The 21,486-nt window shown below is 37.9% G+C and overlaps 1 protein-coding gene across 1 annotated transcript in view; it reads left to right on the forward strand.

Annotated features, from left to right (window-relative positions):
- Positions 1–21,486, forward strand: part of LOC113111206 (phosphatidylinositol 4-phosphate 3-kinase C2 domain-containing subunit beta-like) — a 45,539-nt gene that overhangs the window by 11,397 nt on the left and 12,656 nt on the right. The window contains exons 7-15 of the mRNA XM_026275754.1: positions 122–201; positions 308–371; positions 918–1,064; positions 1,405–1,438; positions 2,151–2,346; positions 6,034–6,156; positions 9,824–9,991; positions 10,902–11,013; positions 14,551–14,693. Of these exons, the coding sequence (XP_026131539.1) occupies positions 122–201; positions 308–371; positions 918–1,064; positions 1,405–1,438; positions 2,151–2,346; positions 6,034–6,156; positions 9,824–9,991; positions 10,902–11,013; positions 14,551–14,693 (1,067 nt within the window). The remainder of the gene's footprint in view (positions 1–121; positions 202–307; positions 372–917; positions 1,065–1,404; positions 1,439–2,150; positions 2,347–6,033; positions 6,157–9,823; positions 9,992–10,901; positions 11,014–14,550; positions 14,694–21,486) is intronic.

Raw genomic sequence — 21,486 nt, forward strand, 5'->3', positions numbered from 1 at the left:
CCCTTTAGAGTTTCTTCTTGGAACCGTAGACTCCTACAGGGAACCATTTGATATCTTGTAAAAGGTGTTTTAAGTTTTAAATGTTTTCATAATGCTAACTGTTGTTGTTGTTGTTAAACAGACAGAGGATGATGATACTCCATCTACCATGAACCACAGTATTCTACTGCAAGAGAGGCCAATCAAACAGACTGTGACCAGGTGAGAGTGATGAAGAGGAGGTCAGGAAGTTTAGGCTGTAATATGCTAGTAGAGAGGTTGCAACATTCATTGTGTTTGACGACTCTTATTCTTGTCTGTGTGACAGGGAGGCACTGACTCTTCTCCTGGATACCTTTCACAATGAGGCGGAGTCTTTCCTTTTATCAGAGGTAAACTTGCTACAGACATTGCTTATCTGAAAATTCTTTGATAATGTTTAGTATGCTCAGTCCAAATCATGGTTGTCATTAGGGCTGAACAATAAATCGTATGCGATACTTAATGCACATCTTGTCAGTAAAGCTGTTTCTGTAATCAGCGGTAAATCTCCATCACCTGCGTGCTTTCACATGGAGCAGCATTAACTACACCTAGCCGTTGTTCACTGACAAGGTGAGCAAAATATGATCATGTTTTTGTGCAGCTTGTCAGTGGACAATGGTTCTATGTTAAAGTGCGCAGGTGATGGAGATTTATTGCTGATTACAGAAGCGGCTTTACTGACAAGATGTGCATTAAATATTGCATACGATTTCTCATGCAGCCCTAGTTGTTATAGCTAACTAAAACCATAAAAAAATGCGTAACTACTAAAAATTGACTAAAGCTGAAATTTATATATGAAAAATGTTTTAATAGTATTTAAAATGTATACTTTTTAATTACAGAAAATTAATTCCTTTTTTTTTTTCCTCAATGTCTTTTGTCATTTGCAGGTTGAGTTGCCATTGCATGTGGAGCGGTTAGTGCAGTCTGTGAAGGCCTTGTGTTCTTCTCTAGCAGCTGTTGAAACACCTGACATCACTGCTGCCTTAAACCAGCTGCCAGCTTGCCCATGCAGACTACAGCCTAAAGTGCAGAAGGTGGTACCTTTGAACACTCACTTAGTCACAAACATTATGTGGGAAATGTTTTAGAAATCTGATGTACTGTACATACTGCTGTGCTGGCTAATCTCGTGTGAGACACCAGAGACAGTGCTGCAAACATGCAGCTTTTGCTGCTTCTAGTTCCTTAAATGAGTAGAGCGACAATTCTCTACCTTGCTCAAACCGCTAACCTTTGAAACTGCTAGAAACACCCATGGAATAATGTTTTCTGGTTTTACTAGTTTCATTTTCACTTTAGACATAGTTTAGCATGACTCTCTTTCTGGTATTCATGCTTAATTGTGTGTATGTTTCTGTGTTAATTTTTTTCTAGGATATCAGTGTCTTGGTGAAGAGAGAAAACCGAGGTACGGTGATTCTGGTCATACTGCTCTTTTGTTTTTTGTCAAAAAAAGCATACACTACCAGTGAAACATTTAGTCTTTATAATAACTTCTGTTCATATAAATTCCATTCGTGTTTTTTTTTTTTTTAATTTTTTATGTAGTTTTCGATGACTATAATTCCAAACTGGTCATAGTTTTGATGACTTACAGTTACAAATTAATCTTTTTAGCTTAATTATAAACGAGGATTTGGCTACTTTTCAAATGCCCTTTATAAATATTTTTGATAATTCCATCATTGTTCCAGACTCAAACTTAATATAAATCTATGAAAATCCATCTTAAACGTATCCAATCAGTCAGTCAACTCAAGTGTGTCCAAACTTGACTGGTAGATTTAGACACTTCCTGGGGTTGAGGATTTGTTCAAGTGTGTCTTGTTTGTTGGAAGAGTGTTTATGTAGCATTCTGTTATGAGGAAGTCTGTGATCTCAAATAGGCATAAACAGGAAGGATGCAGCCTTGTCCATGACACTTACAACCAATGTCCTTCTGTCAGCTTTAACTTTTGAATTCATACTGCTGCTCCATCCAGTGCCTGTGAACATAAAATGTATAAGATATGAACAAGCTTCATGTCAGGGATAATGTACAGTCAGAATCTAGCATTCTAAAAAGTCTTGGCATCAGAATTTGTATTTAAACAACAGAACCCATTTTTTTCACCTTACAGTGGCAATTGTGGAGAAGTTAACTGCAGCCATCTTGGATCTTGTGGAGCTGTACTGCAGCACTTTCAATGCTAATTTCCACACCATGCCACACAGCAGCAGATCCACAGCCCCCATACAGGAAGCTGGAATGGTCACCAATGTGCTTTCCTTCAGCATTTATGCAGCTCATCGCATCCCTATCACATGGGCTGCCAGGTAGTGCTATATTTCTTGTTTTGGTTTCATCACCTTTGGAAATCCATTTAAATTTTTTTAAACATTAAATAGGTTTTTAAAGAAATGAATGATATTTGTTCAGCAATGGGTGTGATCAAAAGTGAGACATCTTTTTACAAAAAAATTATATTTCATATAAATGCTGTTCTTTTGAACTGTCGGTGGTTATAAAGACGCTCAAATACATTTTGATGACCCCAAACTTTTGAACGGTAATGTTTACTGTAATACTTGATTGTTTGCTGTCAGCTGTGCACTGTGTTCACGTAGCACAAAGTAATGTGGGTGTTGCTAAAAACAAAGGAACGTGGAAGATTGCCTTCTGTAGGAAAAAGAAATATGAAAAGTGGTTTGTTTTGACAATTTGAACGAGTTCAGATTTGCACTAGTGAGCATTCTTGTTTGTTTTGCAAATGCAAACAGATCAGCCATCCGGAATGACAGGTTTTTAACAAGACTTTCCATCATATTATATTACATGCTGTCATTACTGAGAAGCAAAAAGTAGACAAATCTTCTAACATTAAGGCAAATAAAACCGATTCGAAAGTGCCACAATATGCATTTATCAGAAAAATAATTCTTGCTTTGCCTTGTGTTAAGTAGCCCTTTTTTATTTGTTCAGTAAGTGCTGCTTTCCCAACAGATTGCATGCTCCATCTGTTGATCACTTTCTTGAACTCATTTGCTCAGGATAAGAAAATCTACAAAATATAATTTAGATAAAAAAAAAAAAAAAACCTGACTGTTGCATTTTTAGATGGAATTCTGTGGAAACTATACAGGAAAAGTAGACTAGTCTGGAAGAAGAGATGCAGCTGTACACCAGCTGTCCACATTGCTGATCCCCTTCTGTAATCCAGCAGGATTATTTGGTGTTACGATCTACAGAGAGGGCTCTTAAGAATGGCATTCCCTTTTTTTTTCTGTTTTCTTTACCCTCCATCCTAAGCCAGAACTGTGGCTACCACTCCCACCAGCATGAAGACAGATGCTGGCCAACCCTAAATGTCACTACACCTCTCCCAGTCATTCAGTGATAAAATAATACAGCCCCTTCCCCTCCCCCACACAGCACAGGAATGGTCTCTCCCACCCACTGACCTGAACTAGTGCTCTTTGTCTCCCTCTGAAACTGATGCTGATTGTGGAACAAGCCATCACAAAGAAACGTATATGGGAACTCAGCATAACCTTTGACCTCCGGAGGCCAGGCAAAGGGAAGGCTGTGTACCAGGCACCTGTGCAGTGGTGATGGAGGGTTTACGTTCTCTTGCATCCCATCTGCTTTAGGCAATTAGACTCAATCAGACAGGCGGATCAGTGTGAAACGACTATTTAAAATATGAATATGGTTAAATGGTTTCTATGAGACACTGTAACCTTAGTGGTTTTTCCTCTGCAGTGTTTTTGTGGATCCTCAGATCAGTATTAAGATTAGTGACATTAGTATTTCAATCACATGTTTTTCTTTCCTCTTTGGTATTTCTTTTAGCTTTGGAATGTTTTCCTTCCATTTAAACGGGCCTCAGGAGAGTTCATTTCCCATTTAGAAGTCTCTATAAGTGCTTGAATTGAAGTTGAATGATGTGGGAGAACATCGGATAATGTTGGGATTAGGAGAGAGAAGTTGGGATAAGGGAGCAGGGTTTCCACAGCCATTAAATTAGCTAGCAAACCCAAATATGGAATAATGTGTGTTTAGGATAGACTTAAAGGGATACTTCATCCCAAAATAAAAAAAATTCATTTTGGGGTGGAGTATCTCTTTAATTAAAGAATTGACCCCCCCCCCCCCCTCTAGTTTGTTTATTACCAAATGAGGATTTTACCTGGTAAACTTGTTTAATAAGATCTTGCCAGAAAAAAAGTTTTGTATTTTAAACATCTTGTAAATATTTTTTTATCCTTTTTATACACCTATGTAATTGGTAGAAAATTAACCCCACGCAACACAGTTCTTGCATTAAAATGCCACCTACCTACACAAAACATAAAGTGAAATCTGTGCTAGTCACATGGAACTTTGTGGATTTGTCATGGTCAAAAAAGTCACACAGTAATGCCAAAAATGTCACTAAATTTAATGCAGACTTGAACACATTTTTTTATGCTGCTCTTCTAAATCATGCACAATATTCACATTTTCTCAGTCAGTGCTTGAAGATTATTCATTTGAAATGTAAAATAAGTTAACCCAAAAATGAAAGTACTTTCATTTATTCATTGAATGACCTTCTTCTGTTAAACAATAATGGAAAATTTTGTAAAAACAAAAATGCTTGTCCGTGCAATTGCCATTAAAGTGAACTGGAGCTTTTAATTGGTTACTCCACCCCAATTAATTACTTACCCTCATGTCATCCCAAACCCGTAAGACCTCCATTCATCTTCGGAAAACATTTTCAATGCATTCTGAGAGCTCTCTGAACCTGTCCTAGACAGCCCTATAAGTAACATGATCAATGTCCAGAAATGTAGCAAGGAGATAAGTTAAATAATCCGTGTGACATCAGGGGTTCAACTGTAATTTTACCGAGCTATGAGAATACTTTGTGTATAAAAAGGCTTTTACTTTTGTCCGTTTGGTGTGGCTGACACACAACAGCATACGCTGTTTGCATTCAGTGGATACTCTCCATAATGATGCTATGGTGACGCAGAGGAGACAAATTGTTTTAATTATTTATTTATTTTTTTTCTGCAAGTTGATCATGTTACTTACATTGGTGTCTATGGGAGGGTTAGAGAGCTCTCAGAATGCACCAAAAATATCTTAATTTGTGTTCCAAAGATGAATGAAGGTCTTATGGCTTTGTGCATTTTTGTAATTTAATGGTAATCCCCTGGGTGCATATTAAAATGGAGGGCATGAAAACAGACTCTTTAAGCACTAGAGTTCTGTTGATACTCACCTCCTACAGCAAATCAATTGTGGTGATCAGAACAGGCTGACATCTGCAAGTTTAGTGCGGCCTACAAACATCACAAACACTCAAATTAGTGCAGTTTTTTTTTTTTTTTTTTTTTTTTTTTTTTTACGTGCGCCAGTGGCAAATTGAAAAACTGATTGATCTATCTAAAGCTTTAAATACAGAAGTAAAATAAATTTGAAGAATTAAATTCATAGTCAAATGCACATCTAAGTCCAACTAAAATGTATGTAATATGTCATACTTGAAACTTTTCGTCCTTTTGACTTACATATTCATGGAAGTTTGATCTGTTACAAAAAAAAAAAGAGAGATTACAGAAGTTATTGATTTTTATATAATTCTTAGGAAGGCTGAAATGTTTGCATATAGAATTTTATTTTGAAAATATTTACATGTTTATATTTTCATAATGTATTGTGTGTGTGTGTGTGTGTGTGTATATATATATATATGTATGTATGTGTGTGTGTGTGTGTGTGTGTGTGTTATACATTGATTACACTTATGATTACCTTTTAATATTAATTCTGTCATCTAACTCATGGAGTCTATGAGATTAGCTCAATTTGGTCACAGTGCTTATCAGGTTAGCAGCACCTCCCTGCAAAGGAAGGTTCTCAGTGATTTAATATCCCAAATATCTTGGCTTCCACTAGGTGTAACTTGTTTCCATTTGATGATCTCACCCTCTTTTGTCTTTCTGTCTCTTTTTCACATAACCCATCTACAGCTATGAAAATTTCTTCCTGTCCTGTTCTCTCACCCATGGCGATGTGGAGCTTTGTGCCCCCCAGCACACCAGTAAACAGGCGGTCAGCAAATATCTCTTCCACCTGGTGGTGTGGGACCAGAGGTGAGCCTGACGCCAATCCACACACTGCACAGACACGATCTCTTTGAGGTTTGTCAAAAATAAATGGCCTAGTGTTTGACAGGGTATCCGCGGGGTCATAATAAGTCTTAATAAATTTAACAAAAATAATTTAAGGCCATAAGTCATAAAAACGTCCGGATTTTCCATACAAGGTCTTAAAAAACATTTAGCCACGTCTTAAATTGATATGCTAGTCCATTAATTTGTTCTTCCATCAAAATGCGCTCGCAGCGTCAACGGCATTCATTTGTTTCGCCTGTTGTAGTTCTGTATGAGGAATCTGGGTGGGATCACACTGGTATCACAGCGTTCCAGAACTACAAGGTCCATGCGGCAGCATACAGACATGTCAGAAGGATTTTCACAGAAACCCGCGCGAACTCCGATCATACTGTATCATACTGAGGCACTGCTATCACAGTGGGAACATTTACCTTTAACGATCTATGGCTCGAAGATGGTGCGTTTAGTAGCTGGCTCAAGCCCGTCGCTAACAATGGGTATCAAGCATCCAAACACAAGACGCGGAAAAGCTGAACTGAGTAACTTAGCTGGTTACTCGCGCGCTCCGTGTTCGTTGCGGAGAGAGAACGGTCTATCACGGACAGTATCATGGACAGTATCATGAACGAACAAATACTAATCGCAGTTTTGAACAAACAAAAGGATGTGAAAGAGCCAAATTCAGTACCGCGTTCAGGGCTCACGCAGAGAAAGGCGTCTCAAAACGCTTGTAACCGAATTTGCTTCTTTTTGCTATTGTGCCGACAAATACATACAAACCATGTCAAAATACCCAACTTTAGCCCCTTTCACACTGCACGTCGGACCCGCAATATTCCCGTAACATTGCCTGGTCGCCTTCTGTGTGAAAGCAACCACGTCCCGGAATTGATTACCGAATCGAACCCGGGTCGGGGACATAGTAACATTGCGGTAATCGATCCGGAACGAGCGCTGTGTGAACAAAAGCCAGATCTAATTCCGTATCGAAGTGGTGACGCGCGTTATCGCGCGACTTTTTTACCGGCTGTTTTGAATGAAGATCAACATTCGCTACGAAAACATATGTGCAAACTGTAATGAAGCAGAGATCAGTTAGTTCCTCACTTTCCGCGCTGATGCAGAGATTGTTTGCTTGCTTCAGTTAAAGTATAACGTGCCAAGCGTTGTCGACTCGTACATTACACGTCACGCGCTGATGTCACGTGTCGTTACGGGATCTTCAAGGGTTGTGTGTGAAAGCCATAGACAGTAAAAGAAATGGACACAGCGACCCCATTGGAACTCAATTGAGACAAATGAAGCCCAGTTTTAGCGTTTTTTAGCACTTCCGTTTCTGACGCGCAGACTCAAACGAAGCTTGACGACGTCAGCAACCTGTCTGGCAGATGTAAATCTTCTAGTAGCTGTGCGTGAAAACTGCCATCGTTAATCTTGCAGATTAGGCGAGCTTGAGCGGGGAGTTCTTTGTCATGAGTGAGCAGGAGTAAGTATTCTGATTAATTATTTTGTATAGTATTTTAAAATGTACCGACAGTACGCCATATTAAGTTAATTGCCTGCGAGCTTCTCCTCCTGTCTGTACGGTAATGCGACAGAGAGCCGAGTGGTTATGACGCAATCGTTAGCCTATTTTTTACAAAAACTGTTCATACGGGGCCATAATGTAACATAGAAGGTAATGGAGCCCTTTATACATTGTCGTGTATCTTTAGAAATAAATAATGGACAAACAGAGTCTTCAAACGCCTCAGATGTAAAGTTATTCGCTGTCAAAGTGACGCCAAAATGAATGGGAGTCAATGGGAATGCTAACGCAAGTGAAGTTCTGCTAAAAGATGGCAGCCCCCACCCGACTTCAACTTCCGGTCGAGTTCCTTGCCCCTTGGTGAAAGCACGCACATATACCGGGTCATCACTGGCAGTGTGAAAGTGCCAAATCTAGCGACCAGGGAACAATTACAGGAACACTTTACCCCTGTATTTGCCGGAATGGCAGAGTGATTTGTCAGTTATTTCTTTGGTGAAACTAAACAGTTGAGGAAAAAGATGCGTTCATCGTCTCTTAAAGTGACCACGCCTAATTTAGCTATTAGCTGCTGTAATGTTAATCCAAGAAAATGAAAGAAAAATCACTCACTGCTCTTGACTGCATTACTTTGTAGTTTTAACAAGAATTTATGCACAGTCAAACCAAAAATTATCCAGACTCCAGATATAATTTTTGATAAACATATTTTACTAGTAGGTACAGGACACTAATACATTGATGTAAGCGAGTTTAAGCAAACTGTGACATTTATACCCAAAGAATCTTCATACAGTGAACTACTAGTGAAATGGATAGATATAAATGTTTTATGTATCTATCTATATATAAAATTGGGAACAAAAATTATTCAGCACTTTATAAAGCACCATGCTTTGCTTATGTGTTTTTTTTTTCTGAATTGCTAATGCAACCTCACACCACAGTCTGAACAAAATGAAGCATTGCTTGGTATTTGGTCAACAAAGTATTGATAGTTGTGTAAATATTGTCATTATAACAGTTGTCTGTAGTTTTGGTTGATTGTAATCCATTACATACATTTCTATCAAAGTTATGACATTGTCAAGACTAATTTGTTCTGACAGAGTTTAACTCTAAATTCTTGTCATATTTTATAACCATTTTAGAAGCAATAGCAAATAAACTAATAATGTGAGAAATGTTCAAGGTGTATGATAATTTTTTTAAAAATAAATTTTGGTTTGATTGTATATAAAATGTTTACATTGAAGACTATCCAGTGCTATTTTACATTTTAATTATTCTGTGTCTGTACCTGGGCACCTACAAACTTATAAAAACTTTGTAAATAGCAAAAATAAATAAAAATGAACGAACATACAAATTAAAATATTACAAACAGGGCCCACTGGTACAACCTTCAGCGGGGCCCCGCTGACCCCAGCCTGTGTGTGTTGAATACTGTGACCAAACACCAATAACACTTGTTATTTTGGAAATTAATTCCATAAAATAATTAATTTACAATGTTACAATTGTTTAGTGTTCCTGTGTTCTTGATACTCAAGTAAAAGAAGGTGAAGGCTTCAGTTTCTTAAACTTAAGAAATAATAGAATAACTCTTTTATCGTAATTCGTGTAGGTCATAAATTCAAATCCTAATAGTCATAAAAAGGTCTTAAAAAGTCTTAAATTTGACTGATTAAACCCTGCAGAAACCCTGGTTTGAACACATTAGATCTTAGCTTGTTTACCAAGTATTACAGACATCATATTTGAAAATAGCTCATGCAGCTCAACTTCCTGTGGCTGTTTTTGTACTCTTCCGCCTTACTGTAGCTTTGGTATTGTTCAGGGATATTTTTAGTGGACAGTTGTCTTTTTTTTTTTTCTTTTTTTTTTTTTTCTCCTCCATCCTGGTGAATATATTTAGTCTCATGCATGCAGGTGTGAGTTATACTATTATAACTCCCAAGTGTAGGTGTTTAAAAACAAAATGTTGCATTTATGTTGTTGTTCTTAGTTTTGAGAAACCGTTTGAATTATAATTTTATACTTAACGGAAGTATTCTAAAAAACATGTTTCAAATTGGTTTTATACTAATTTTAATTTTGTCTTTCAAAATACAGAGTTTGCTTCCCCATCCAGATCAATCAGTTACCGAGGGAGTCACAGCTGACTGTGACGCTATATGCCACCCCTCTACCACCCCCTGGAGGTGCGGAGGAAAAGAGCAAGCAGAAACGCAGCATGGAGTCTTTGGGTTGGGTCACCATGCCCTTATTCAACTTCAGACAGTAAGCATGTATATGTTTTCTTTTTTTTATTGCTGGCAGACTTTTTTAGTTTGTGCATTTTTGTCATTAATGATAATGGCAAGAGTGCATATTAAAATGGAGGGCATGAAAACAGACTCTTTAAGCACTAGAGTTCTGTTGATACTCACCTCCTACAGCAAATCAATTGTGGTGATCAGAACAGGCTGACATCTGCAAGTTTAGTGCGGCCTACAAACATCACAAACACGCAGATTAGTGCAGGTTTTTTTTTTTTTTTACGTGCACCAGTGGCAAATTGAAAAACAGACTGATCTATCTAAAGCTGTGTAAATACAGAAGTAAAATACATTTGAACAGTCAAATTCATAGTCAAATGCACATCTAAGTCCAACTAAATAAATGTAAAATGTCATACTTGAAACTTTTTCATCCTTTTGACTTGCATCTTCATGGAAGTTTGATCTGTCACAAAAAAAAAGGCAGAGATTACATAAGTTATTGATTTTATATAATTCTTAGGAAGGCTGAAATGTTTGCTTTAGAATTCTATTTCGAAAATACTTGTGTGTGTGTGTGTGTGTGCGTGTATGTATATGTGTGTGTGTGTATATATATATATATATATATATATATATATATATATATATATATATATACACCTACACACACACACACACATCATAAAATTTTTCTTAAGTAGAGATGCATGTCTATATATTTATATACGTAATAAATTTACACATTACACACACAAACAAAACCTTTATTTTGCATGCGATTTAATCATAAATCATTTGACAGCACAAAAATATTTACCTTTTGTTTAAAAGATAAAGACACATACTGAGGTCAAGTGTCTAATTATCCATATTCTGCATCCATAAGCGGATGTTAGGTGTTTTCTGACCCTGTTTTCCCTCTTCCTTAGTGTTCTGACATGTGGGAGGAAGCTTCTGGGTCTCTGGCCTTCAACCCCCGGCAGTGGAAACGCACGCTCCAGTATGCCCAACTTCAGCCAGCCAGACAGCGTCATCCTTCAGGTTCGGCCTTTGCTCAATCCAAAGTGTAATCATAAAGCAAACCGTTTCCCGCTTGTCATACTTCATACTCTATTACTCTTAACTCTGACTCACTCATGTTCTCAGTAAACTCTCATTACTCACAACTCACTTCTCTTCCATACACTTATTTTTCTCCTCCTCCTACAATGTGGTTGATCTGTCTTTTATTCAGGAGGTTGCCTTGTGCCAAACAGGCCCTTAACCCTTATGTATTTACACCCATTAAAGTTAACTATTGAGAACATATGCATAGAAAATAGGTTTAAGGTGTTTAACCCTCTGTAGTCGATTAACGTGTATGTGTATGAGGTATTTTATCCTGATAACCCAGAAAAGAACTAAAATTACACTTTCAGTGTAGAAAGCCTGACATGTCGCAATGTTTCTTTTTCATGTCACCCTTCATTTAGATGTTTATAAGAAACTGAAAAAAGCACAAATGTCAGGGCATGACACAACTTCTCCAGGCCCTAAAAATACCCTTAGACCTCAAAGGGTTATGCAGTATATTTTTTGAAGGCATGTCTAGTTAGATTATCTGTAAAAAAAAAATAATAATAATAATGAAGGTATATGTGTAATTGAGTTTTTCTCCTTGGCTCATAACTTCAGCAGTAATAGGGTCAGGCTAGTGTGCAAATTGAAGGAAGGAACTGTCCCGCTACTTGCAAAATGTCCTATAAGTAGGTCAGGTTGATCTGCAAAGAGAGCGAGACGGATAGATACAGAATTTTCACTTTCATGTGCATCTAAACAGCCTTATGCAAAATAAGCATAGGAAACAGTTTGACAACATAAAACTACATTTCATTCTGATTTTGTTGCTGCAAAAGGACATCAGCCCTTCTGTGTAAGATAATAACTAGTAACATAATACTTGTTTTGCTTTGAATTTTAATGTCTCATGCTTATGGAGAATACATTTAAGAATACAATAAAAACAATGATATTGTGAAATACTACCATAGTTTAATAAGCTGATTTCTATTTTGGTATGTTTAAAATATTTTTTTCTTGTGATGGCAAAGCTGAATTTCAGTGTCCCATGATCCTTTAGAAATAATTCTAAAGTGAACCATTTCTTATCAATGTCAAAAACCAATATCGTGCTTAATATTGTTTGAACAAAGCATTTTTTTTGAAATGGAAATGTTTTGTAACATTATAAAGGTTTTTACAGTCACTTTTGATCATTTCAATGCATTGCTTTTGAGTAAAATTATTTTTCTCAATGTTAGCTGAACCCCCAAAAAATTGGTAACTCTGTATTTGACCTTTTACTGTATTTCTCAGACAAGGTGTGTAAACATTCAGAAGTATGGGGGATGTTTATAAATGTATAACATTCTTATGACTCCATGCATAGCACACTAAGCAAGTAAGCAGTGTGTTTCCAGGTTTGTAGGATCACAGAATTTGCTTCTCCACTGTGAATAAATCGCCATCAGAATCCATGAGTTATATCACCGAGGTGGCATGTACAGATGTCCCCTTGAGAAAAGTTTACGAACCGATCAGGACTGTACTCAGACGATCATCACAAACACCTGAGACGTCACCTTAGATCTTGTGCAAACTTAGTCACCACTTCCTCCACATGCAATGTCCTCTCTTAACACATTCAGACGTGACATTTCAACGCTGCTCTTTGTAAACAACCTCCCCGTTGGTATTGTTCTGAAACGATGTGGTAAATCACGTGTGTGCATGCTTTTCTCTTCACTCGGATGGACCTCTGTGAAATTCCCACCCTCCAGACAGGCCTCCTACTATACAATCCCCACTCTTCTTTCTGCCATCTCTGTGTGCCAAACCAGCCCATAGTAGTGCCAGTAGAGCTCTTTTGTGCCTGAATGGCATGGCTTTGTTTAAGGGCAGTGGGCTGTGCAGTTTAAACTGGGAGCGAAGCCTGGTCCTGTGCCTATTCAGTAGGTTCTGCCCCTCATTTAGGTGCTGGGGTTATTCAGTGTGAGTTGGCAGATTTCCCTCAGTCAGTCCCTGCAATCTGCCTGTTAAGCCAAAAGATGCATCTGGGTCTTATGACACATCTGGGACTCGTTAAAACGATAATAATGTGTGCTCGTTCTCTTTAGCTTCTCTCCATCTCTTATCCATTGCTGTTTTATTCTTTCACTTTCTCTGACCCCATTTTTCACACTCTTTTTCTTTTTTGTTTTCAGTAAGTAAATATTATTGAGGCTTTCATGCTGAACTAAGTCCTACTTTTTCAGTTGACAAGTATTTAATTATTGCAAGGTACTGATGGAGTAAATGAGCATAAAGCCAACTGCAATGCCTATTTGTATATGTATGTATGTATGTATGTATGTATGTATGTATGTATGTATGTATGTGTGTGTGTGTGTGTGTGTATGTATATATGTATATATATATATATATATAAAATTGTCTGTTAAAATTTATTAAGCTTTGTCATTTTATGTGTTGGTGTTTTTTTTTTTTTTTTTTTTTTTTGGTCAAAAGACAATATATCAGAAGCATGATATTTAAAGCTGATATGTAGTCTACCTCTGGTGCTTTGTAATTGAAATTACCAGTAATTATAGATACAAAAATAAATATTCAGTTTGTTGTGGAACAGCTTTATTTTTAGTGTTTTAGGGCTTATTTAATTTTCACAAACATAAAATACACTTCTAATTTATGAACAATTTAATGCATTGTCTGGCCCAAATAATTTTAATTGCCCATTAGGAAATAGCTGCCCAGCTGTGTAACCAAGAATGCCGCTGATTGAACTGACTTGCCTTATGGGAGAAACATTTGGTGGGAAGGTCATGAAATGGATGAGGGACTTGTGTGTTCTGCTCTGCTAATGGATGAAGTGTGATGCTGAGAGGCATATGGCAATAAAGACTGGACTGATTTCAACCCGAGTTGAGAGAAGTGGGAAAACAGACCCAGATTTCCCTGTCATGTGCTTTCATTGAAAGTTTTTATCTTAGTTTTTCCTTGATTATCAAGAGAAGAAAAAAATTGGCACTGGGTACATGTGGTTGTAGTTTCCGTTTGTCTTTTAGTTGAATGTATGTTGGATCTCTGGTGTTAAAATTTATTGTTGGTGGTATTTAACTTGGCATGTTAAAGGTGAAAGCCTCAGCTGTTCATGGTGATGTTATGGCTTTCAGCACTCGTGTTAACTGCTGCCAGCCGTGACCGTGAACCTCAGTGTTTGCTTTGGATCATAAACCTCCTAATTTCGCTCTTGTGCCATCTTTGCAATCCATGAACTAGAGTAAATTTGACCTGTGATTTGGTTGTCTTTATAAGATGCCTATTAGGGTAGAGTGATTTATTAAATATCCATGAAATGCTTGCATTGTTTGCAACAGTTGCATTGCTTGCTTGCACTTTTTAAGTAAAAGGTGAAATTGCATTGCCATTAGATTCAGCTCAGACTTACAGCTGTTTCCTTTGACTATTACTTTGTGTGTTTAAACCCTCCATTGTTAATACCGTGGCTCATTTTCAATAAAACACTCCTTGTATTTTCAGGTGGACTTTCCCACTTCTTCTTTCGAAGTGCGCTTCAGCACCCCCGCTCCAGCAGAGTTCAGCCCCCAGTACGAGTTCTCCCGTCTGGACCAGCTCAGCCAGAGACAGCTACATGATATCTTGCACAAGAAGTCCCTTTTCTGGTGAGTTGGAGGTCTGGTAAATCCTAAAGCAGCTGACACGTCTTGATCTAATTATTTGTTTTACTGTTTAATGTTTTCAAGATCTTTCTGTGTTCTTTCTCTGTCAGCATTTAAAATGCTAAAAATACCTTGTAATAAGGAACACTGTGCATTTCCTATTAGATTAATACAATATTTCCTCTTTAGTTCAACCAATACTGTGCTAGGTTTTTTTAATCCAGCTGGTTTTGAATCAGGAAACCACTAATGTCCTCGTTTTTGAACAACTCGTTGTGTCTAGACTGGCACAAAATAGATTGGAAAGATCAAAGTTAAATTTGACAAAGCTTGATGTGCATTTGTTTAATGAAACTATGTTAGCTACTCAAAGTAAAATTTAAATTTTTAAATATAATGAAATAAAAAAAAATCATATTTATTATACATTTAATGTAAATGCTAATTTATTAAAGGGATCGTTCACACCAAATATTAAATTGTCATTAATTACTCGCCCGCAAGAGCCTTTGTTTATTTTCAGAACACAAAGTTAAGAGATTTATGAAATCCAAGAGCTTTCTGACCCTGCATAAACAGCAACACACCTGACACGTTCAAGGTCCAGAAAGGTAGTAAGGACATTATGGCCTTTTGCACCACGGGAACCTTTTCATAGTTCCAGAACTAATTGTGGAACTACCAATTTTTGCGCTTTTTCTCACTGCCGGAGCTTGGTGAGATTTTTAGTACCGGACTGCTTTTTTCGAGAACTAGCAGGGTCTAACCAGCACAACTGGTACTAACCATGACTGAATTAGACATTTGATTGGCCCGACGCACTCAAACAAGGTCACCCGCCATGTTTTAAAACGCTGTGTCACATGCTGTAAACATTGTCAACTTATTTTGCAAGTATGATGAACAGCGATAAATGTACGGCCGCTGAATTGCAGGCACTTGTGGCAAATATAGCACTGCCAGTTGTCATTGGCGATTCTTAGTCCTCCTTTCCGTTCTTTCAATCGATTTACGTTTATGTCGACATTCCATGTCCATTATTGTGAAACCCGCAAGACACAACAAAAATACAGCTCCTATCACAGCGTCCTCCATCCTCCAGTGGTTAATATTGTTCTCCTTTAAGGTTGTTTAACATCGTGCACAGATGACATCACTGTTGACTGGCTTACATCGCTTCCTAGTACACACTGTTGGTTCAAATGTAACACTTTAAATGGTACTGGGAAATAGTTTGCGCAAAATCTTTCCAGTACTTTAGTACTGTACATTTAGTTCTGGAAGTAAAGAGGTGCGAAAGGCCCTTTTGTTAAAATACTCCATGTGACATCAGTAGTTCAACCATAATGTTATCAAGCAACAAGAATACTTTATGTGCACAAAGTCCAAGCTTCCTCTGACTTGATAAACAAACATTTACGTAACAATGTTTGCCTCTCTAGTCAGTGGAAGCTTAGACCGTTTCTGTTTGTAGATCTTCTGACTGATCACATGCTCAAAACCAGCAACATTTTGGTGGAAAAGAAATTGCTGAAAGCTGGTTCTCAGGTTCTTTGAGCCTGTGAGTTAAAAAATTTACATCTTACTTTCTCATTCTAGCTCAGTCATGGAATTCACATAGTGGGCGTTCACACTGTAAACTGATAAACGGAGAATGCAGCAGGATGATATACAGACATGGTTATGAAAACTGCATCTCCTCCAAGACAAGGATTGATTAAGTGTAGCTGCCCCCTCAGATAACCAGTTAATGCAAATTCAGATTCAGCTGTTGTTACACATTATCCGTATTTCAGTGACACACATCATGAAATCGCTTTTCTGCTCCCAAATGAGCATGTCTGCATTGGAACAGAGGTTGAGGAAGCTCAGAGTGATGTTGAGGTGCTGATCAGACACTTATGAGAGGATGAAGCTGGTGTCAGATCCTTCCTTTTCGCTAAGAGTTTGGACAACCAGCATTATCCACTTCCTTTTGTCTTTTCTGTTACCCTCTGCTTCCCCATCTCATCCCTCCTTTCAAGTGACAGTGGGAGGAATAGCGGCATTCATGTGGAGCTGGAAAAGTTTCAGTGTGAGAATTGATGTCTAAGTGGAGGGGGACGAAATGTGTACATTACATGCAAGCACCATTTTAACATTGCACATTATTTTTTTTACAATGAGCATATACTTAAAAAGTAGAAAAAAAGATGAATACTTGTATGCATTAATAAAAAAATAACAGTAAATTGTAAAGATGTAGATGTCAAATAATGTTTGTCGTCATGGGCGTTAATTTGTTTTTTGTTTTTTAAAGAAAAATTTTACACTGCAATGATATATGTATATGTATTTGTTAAATGCAGCTTTCTTTTTAGACTATTAAAAAATAATCAATCAATAGTGGTTTTGGCATATCAAGCAGAACGACTGCTTTCAACAATAACAATAATGGGAAATGATAATGTTTTTAATAAATGCAGGCATGGTGAAAGTGAGACTGCTTTAAAAAATGCATATAGATCATGCATAATTTAATAATGTTTAATATGTATTATTATGATGCTATTTTATTACATGAAATAGAATATATGATTATCATCTGTATGTGAAAATTTCCTTATTGTGCTTTTATGGATCAGGTCTTTTGTTTATTCTATCTTTGAATATGAGGACATTTCTGGTACTCAGCAGGGCTTGGTGCTCTACAGTCCTCACTTTGTTACAGTCAACTTTAGACAGCCGATGTAGATATCCTCCCCAGCTGGCTCTGTTCCTCTTCTTTCTCTCTCAGCTGTTTTTCCGCTCTGCCTCTGGTGCTCAGAGCCTGTGGAGCTCTGAAACATTTGCTGCACTGTAAAATCTGGAGCCACACCAGCCTGGAAATATTCAGTCATAATTTTTCTCCATCTCTCGGATCAAAGGTTAAGCGTTTGAGCTGGGTGTGAACTGTCTGATCTGGCTTTTATCAGCAGAGAGTTGATGTTTCTTCTCTTTGGTGGTAAATACATAAACCATGGTGGGCATTTAAAGGCAGCTTACCAATTTTAGAAACATTTGCTCCCATTATGATTGATCATTTTCAGTTTTTTTTATTAAAAAATTTTTTTTTAAAGAAAGTGCTATTGACAAATTATACCTCATTGTGCAGCTTTTTTTGAGGGGTGATCTGATTTTCATCTTGTGAACAATAAAATGGGCAAAAAGAAAAAAATCCAACAAATGTACACTACCATTGTAGATTTGGGCTCAGTAAGATTTTTTTCCTGCGTTTTTGAAAAATCTTTTTTTTTTATATATTTAATTGAATGCAGTAAATGCTACTATTGTGAGATATTACCATTTAAAATTTTATTTTAATGTAGTATTAAGATGTATGCTCTTTTCATTCTGATCCCCGAACCCTAGCAGTCACCCAGAAAACCCTAGAAACTGCATGGTAACATGCTATAAAAACACCCACAACATCCTTAAATTGGAAAGATTATCTATCCACCCTAAAGTTTGTACAAATCTAGATAGCTGTTTTTTGTTCCAGCAAGAACACGTATTAAATTAAGCCCATTAGGTTGTCCTTTTCTATAGAAATTGATTCGCAGAAGGGCCTCTGGGTTGCCTTGAGCGACAGCAGCCAGAAATCAATACTCCTCCAGCCTCCCGTGAATTGTGGGATATGTAGTCATCTAATGACAGTAGTTTTTGAATGTTGACATGAAGAGCGTGGGTATGACTGGCTTTCAGAAGTACCCTTCCCCCAGTATACTGAGCTCTTTGATGACTCTGTATGGTTGTGGCCCAGCTGGAGCAGGGGTAATTTGATCGGGGGGTCCTGCCCTATGGCTGTCATCCCTAGAGGGAGAGGCCACTCCCCAAAGTCAGTTCATAAGCCCGAAGAAAAACACAGTCGCTAAATAGTGGAGCTAATGTGTGTCTGCTTTTAACAAATGACGTCTAACCACTTGCTAGGATGAAGGACCCAAACACATCATGAAGTGTTTTTAAGCATGGATGGTGTGTGTACAGACTATAGCTAGCGGGTGTCGATTCTCTGTTTTCAAATATTATTCATGAAGATTCAGTAGTTTAACTTGGCCTTCTGTAGTGTTTACTGCTGGACTCTGTGGGTTTGGTGCATCAGTGTAGAAGAAAACGTGCAGCATAAATTACCTAGAGATTGAATGTGGTTATTTTCCATCATTCACTGCAGTGAGAGCCAATGCACGGACACCTTCCTGGACACGTTATGCTGTCTTAATTGCTGTATCAGTGTTTTTATTTTTTTCAAGATAGAAAGATAACTTTCTTTATCGGATTGGGTAATCGTGTTTTTGGACTATGTCATGTAGATGACAAATTGCAAACCATGGCTGCTCGTCTGAAAAAAAAAAAAAAAAAATTGAAGACTTTTGTTTGCTGTATGCTTCAGCTGTCATGAGAAATGTCTTTAGCTATGTATTTGTTTTCATCAAACCAACCATCAGACCAATGGATTGAAAAAACAATATCAAATATATTTAATGAATAATATATGATATTATATCTAATAAAATACATTTCTTTATTTGACAAGTAGATTTTGGGCTAAAACTTGTACAGCTCTTTTATAGGTGCCATCTGTAATGTTTGGCAAAAAAAATCAAGTCATACTCCACATTCCATACCAGATGGGGGCAGTATGCCTCAATAAAGTGCATTGGTCTACTCTAGAATAACAAACGAGAAACGGCATAGTCTCTATGCTCCGCCCCAAGGGGCAAGGAACTCGACCGGAAGTTGAAGTCGGGTGGGGGCTGCCATCTTTTAGCAGAACTTCACTTGCGTTAGCATTCCCATTGACTCCCATTCATTTTGGCGTCACTTTGACAGCGAATAACTTTACATCTGAGGCGTTTAAAGACTCTGTTTGTCCATTATTTATTTCTAAAGATACACGACAATGTATAAAGGGCTCTATTACCTTCTATGTTACATTATGGCCCCGTATAAACAGTTTTTGTAAAAAAATAGGCTAACGATTGCGTCATAACCACTCGGCACTCTGTCGCATTACCGTACAGACAGGTGGAGAAGCTCGCAGGCAATTAACTTAATATGGCGTACTGGCGTTACATTTTAAAATACTATACAAAATAATTAATCAGAATACTTACTCCTGCTCACTCACGACAAAGAACTCCCCGCTCAAGCTCGCCGTCTCTGCAAGATTAACGATGGCAGTTTGCACGCACAGCTACTAGAAGATTTACATCTGTCAGACAGGTTGCTGACGTTGTCAAGCTTCGTTTGAGTCTGCGCGTCAGAAACGGAAGTGCTAAAAAACGCTAAAACTGGGCTTCATTTGTCTCAATTGAGTTCCAATGGGGTCGCTGTGTCCATTTCTTTTACTGTCTATGCTCCGCCCCTACTTTCACAACAACACTACAGCCACAGCCGAAGCCTAACTGTGCGTTCACACCGCCGGCGTCTAGAGCATCAAAAATCGCTCTTGCCGCTCTGCTCACGACGCTGCAGAAAGATTTGTGAGCGCTCAGACGCTCTAACGTAGATCGAATGCTTATTTTGTATTTAAAGCGGCCGCAAAGCAAACAAGCTTGTTGATCTCATTCAATATTGTTGTGGACGAAATATTAGGATCCTTTACTTAAAATGAACAATCTCAGACACCTTGGTCCATGTATCACTTTTTTTATGTCCCTGTAGGCAAACAGGGACACATCATAGATTAATACAAACGCTAAACAGCAATAATCAACCTGTCCTTTATTCTGCTTGAGAACTAATGTGCCAACTCTCAAGCATTCACCGTGAGACACACGCAATTGACTCTTTTCACACGCTTTCACGCCACACATCAATTTTTTCACACACAGAAAAACCACGAAGCAAAGAGGACACGGAGACCAACAGACTAGACAGAGCAGGTTAGTTATGATACATAGGGCTGTGCAAAAAAATCGAATGCGATTTTCATGCACCTCTCATCAGTAAAGACGCTCCTGTAATTAGAAGTATATCTCCAGCATGTGCATTCAGATCAGGGTTGCCAGGTTTTCACAACAAATCCTGCCCAGTTGCTTCTTAAAACTAGTAAAATTAGCATTTTAGGGGCTAAATATCACGTTATTGGGATTGCTTCAAACCGCGGACATGAAAAACAACCGCAGACTTGGCAACACTGGTTCAGGTGGAGCGGCAGTTACTGCACAGAGCCTTAGTCTACCGACAACTAACACAAAATCGCTTTCAAAATCGACAAAGAATCGCCTGCGATGTTGAACATCGATGTTGTGTAGATTGTCAGTGAATTACGGCTCTGTGTAGTAAATGCCAACCAGTGTTGCAAAGTCTGTGGTGGTTGTTTTTCATGTCCGCTGGTCACAGCGACCCCAATACAAATAACGTGATATTTAGCCCCTAAAATGCGAATTATACCAAGGCAACCCTGCTAAAAAAAACTATATTTTAACCCCGGGAAGCAATGTTTTATCGGGGAACCTTCTGGAAGCAAGATTAGGCTAGTTTTGAGAAGCAACTGGGCAGGATTTGTTGTGAAAACCTGGCAATCCTGATCTGAACACACGCGCTGAAGATATACTCCTAATTACAGGAGCATCTTTACTGATGAGATGTACATGAGTAAAGACATGCACAGCCCTATATAATAAAATGGGTAACGTTAAGTTATAGCTAGCTAATTATCAAACGCAGCTACGGTTAGCCATCGCTAACATTAGCACGTTTATCGAACAGCCTTCGATACATTTCTATTTTATAACTTCCCGAAAACAAATACACAAACATATAAACAAACTTC

This window comes from Carassius auratus, chromosome 11 (assembly GCF_003368295.1).
Source record: "Carassius auratus strain Wakin chromosome 11, ASM336829v1, whole genome shotgun sequence".
Taxonomy (NCBI): domain Eukaryota; kingdom Metazoa; phylum Chordata; class Actinopteri; order Cypriniformes; family Cyprinidae; genus Carassius; species Carassius auratus.